At 40.4% G+C, this 3440-nt stretch overlaps 1 protein-coding gene across 1 annotated transcript in view; it reads right to left on the bottom strand.

Annotated features, from left to right (window-relative positions):
* The window catches only part of LOC104080246 (FRAS1-related extracellular matrix protein 1-like), a gene marked incomplete at its 3' end in the record, with an annotated part of 23805 nt that extends 20400 nt beyond the window's left edge, over positions 1-3405 (bottom strand). Inside the window, exons 1-2 of the mRNA XM_009582569.1 lie at positions 3263-3405; positions 146-287 (exon numbers count right to left, since the gene is read on the bottom strand). Coding sequence (XP_009580864.1) covers positions 146-287; positions 3263-3405 — 285 coding nt within the window. The remainder of the gene's footprint in view (positions 1-145; positions 288-3262) is intronic.
* Between the last annotated feature and the right edge of the window lie 35 nt (positions 3406-3440).

Raw genomic sequence — 3440 nt, 5'->3', positions numbered from 1 at the left:
ACACTCTTTCAACAATCAAACTGGCCACAGTCGTCTACTTCAAAACAAGACAGACATTTGGGAGAAAAGGAAGATGAACTTCATTCTACCCTAAAAAGAGAGAGTTCTTCGCATGCGTGCTTTTTGTTGAAGTACAAAGACTAACCTTGAGCTGAAGCTGACCATTTTCTGGAAGTCTTTCAAATAAGTAGTAAATTCTCTCCCTGGGGGTATCTTTATCTTCTGCTGACAGAACAGCACTAGAAATTATACGACTTTCACCCATGTTCACCTCTATATCATCGTTCCTGCAAAAATTAAAAGTCATGTATTGATGCAATAAAAGAAAAGTAACCTTTCCAACACGTAATTTCTCTGCCAGGAATATGGATTACCCATATGCTGACAGAAATGACAACTGCAGAAAGAATGGAAGGAGGGTGCCTATTTCAGTTCAAAACAGAAAAAAAGCAAACAGGGTAGACCAGCTTCTCCTTACAATGGTGAAAAACAACAAAACAGATACCTACAACAACCTGGGATTTACCACATCTGTCTTCTTCCCCTGGGCCCTATTCCGCTTACCTTCATACAATTTATAAGAAGAGGACAATGTAAAAAAAAATTATATGTTACTGCTACTATAGAGCACAGCAATACTGGCTCTAATGAACTGATTGTTCATTAGAGAAAAGAGACTGGCTTTCAAATGACTAGTCTGTCACTGCTTGCCTTAAACTTCAAGAGACACTACAAAGACCTAACTGGCTTCTTCTCTGTGCTCCCCATTGCAGAATTTTCCTGGGTTCTTGATTCAGAGAAGTAGGTTAAGGCCAACTGTTCTTTGGCAGAAATGGCCATCACTAGCCACAAATAAAATCTGAGGCAGCTCTGGCAGAAAATCCCACATAGTTTGAAACTCATGCAGAGTCTTGCTCCAGGATGATTCTCAGATCTTGTCTCCTCTGTTTCCATTCTCAGCTAGTAACTATCCTCCAATTTGCCTCTGCACACCCTGCTTTATCATTTTGCTGTTAGCTGTCTTACATTTTCGCAATGTAGCACCCAAACAGTATTATTAGACTATATAAAAGTTTCAAGGAGTTTGGAGGGGATTCAGCATATTCAGTCACCCCAGGGAAGGGACTTGCTCAAGCTAATCTGCCCAGAGGCCATGGAGCAGGTTGGAAAAGGACGGATTGCTTAGGCATTTGGCAGCTGAGCTCTGGCTGGATACAACTGAGCATGTGCAAGCCGTGCTATTTCAAAGGCCAAATAGAAATAGATTTTTACAAGAATTGCTAGACACATTCTTCATATAACAGCCCTTTCCTTTGCCAAGCTGCAAGTGCCTGCTCCAAAGCAGAATGACAACTGAGATTTTCAAAGAAGAAGTTGTCACAATTATTTAGTGATTTTGGAAAATACATTTATTATTCTCAGAAAGAGTGGAGATTTTTTTCCTGAAGTTTCATATTCAAATTAATATGGATATGAGGCATAGAAATATCATGTTTGGCAAAATGAGAAGCAAAGAAAATGGAATCATCTGATAAAGTATATCAAGTCATATTAATGACAGCTCAAGCAACCTTAATGATTTGCTCATACCAGCAATAAACATGCTGGGACTATGCAAACAGAAAGACCATGTGTCTGACCCAAAGACTGTATAAGCCAGGAAGAGAAGATTCAAACAAAAAAATAAGTGAAGACAAACGTGTTTAGCTACATCCTGAATGCTGTCTAACCCCAACTCATTTTTCTGCATAGCAGTTAGTTGATTAAGTCCTTCTAGCACCCACGTTTCATCTTAAGAAGAGGCTTTCCAGGGGAATGTGTGAGGGCCTTACATTCCCCAAGGGCACTCCTTGCTACAGGACTGTGAATAACAAAATCCCCAGGATATATCAGTGGAGAAAATTTTAGCAGCAGTAAGAGCTTCATTGCAACTATCCAAGCTTGAAAAGAACAAATTTATAGTAAGATCCTCCTAAATAGTATGCAACCATGTAATGATATCTCTGACATATTTTATATTAATTCTTTGCTGCAAATAAATATATCCAGAAATACTAAATTTGGGGCTTTTTTTTCTTTTGCTCTGACTTTCACCTAACTATCTCAATCTGAAGCAAGAAGGCGCTAAGAAATATAGAAACTAGTTACTTGTATCGTTCCAAGTTTGACTGTATTTCACTGACTTCTCTTGTGGCAACACAGAGAAGGTTGAGGACAAATTATTTAATAATGATCTTAGCTAAAGAGACTATAAAAGAGACTATAAAAGAGACTATTAACATTTGTTAATACAGGAAGCTCTACATGGTAAACAAAACATTCAAAATTCTCTGCAATGGGAAATGTAGGTCTGATCTGAAGGCCTACCAAATATCCTGAGGGATCAGAAATTCCTGTTTTAGTGGCAGCCTGCTTAACAGGCTGCAAGTCATTTTCAAAATGCAAACTTTAGAGGTTCAGAGCTATACCCCCAAAACCTCCGGGCCCCCAGCTCCCCATCTGCCTGCCTGGGGCTGAAAAGTAGTCAGAAGGTGGAGGCCCTGATGTTCTGTGGCAGGTTGTCAGCTAAAAAATGGAGATCCCAAGGGACAAGTTCCCTGTTAAAATATCCAGGAGGTTCGGCTCTCTCACAGCCAGCTGCCTGTCTGCAAACGGTCTGCCAGGAAATTTCTGACCACGTTTAATTCATTTATGACTCCTAGTTTTGAACTGTAAGGGAAGTTAGCATGTACCTTTTCAGAAGGTGAATTATGGCTGAGGAATAGGGTTTTATAATAGAAAGAAAGAGAATCATTAAGCTGAAAGGCTTGCCCCCATGACACAAGGAGGCATCAACCTTGTGGATCCTCTCATGCCAAAATCCAGAGCTGCTTTCAGAGAGGCGATGCCCCAGGGAAGGGGAAAGCAAAGTAAACTGCAATCAATACCATGATGATCAGTGGCCAGCAGAGGTGTGCAAAAATCAGGGCTCTCTGGCAAACATCTTGAATTAAGCTGTGAAAGACAAAACAAGCATGTGTCCCCCCCTCCCCTTTTTTTCTCTATTCTTTTAGTATTGAGCACATTAAAGCATGCCCTTCTTTCACTAAAAATATTTTTATTAAAAATGATAGAGACACACATGGAAACATCTGTATTGACATTAGTCTGTGGCTAGTTATGACATCCTCTCCCCATCAGTCACCAATCTGCTGTTTTGATCAGGTTTGGATCATTTTGTCTCAACTAATCCCTCTGTCAGAGACAGGAACATGTGGCTTACTTGCGCAGCACTGGTTTCTCATCATTAACTGGAATGACCTTTACTGAAATGGTTCTGAGGACTTTATGTTTCCCATCTGATAGCTGGATTTTAAAGCTGTCAGTGAGGTTTTCCGAATTGTCATGCATGTACATCAGCTTCATTCCTATGCGGGAGGGGGTAGGGAGGGGGGGGTGGG

Source organism: Fulmarus glacialis, unplaced genomic scaffold, assembly GCF_000690835.1.
Source record: "Fulmarus glacialis isolate BGI_N327 unplaced genomic scaffold, ASM69083v1 scaffold36137, whole genome shotgun sequence".
NCBI classification, from domain to species: domain Eukaryota; kingdom Metazoa; phylum Chordata; class Aves; order Procellariiformes; family Procellariidae; genus Fulmarus; species Fulmarus glacialis.
This window is presented reverse-complemented; position numbering and strand designations above follow the sequence as displayed.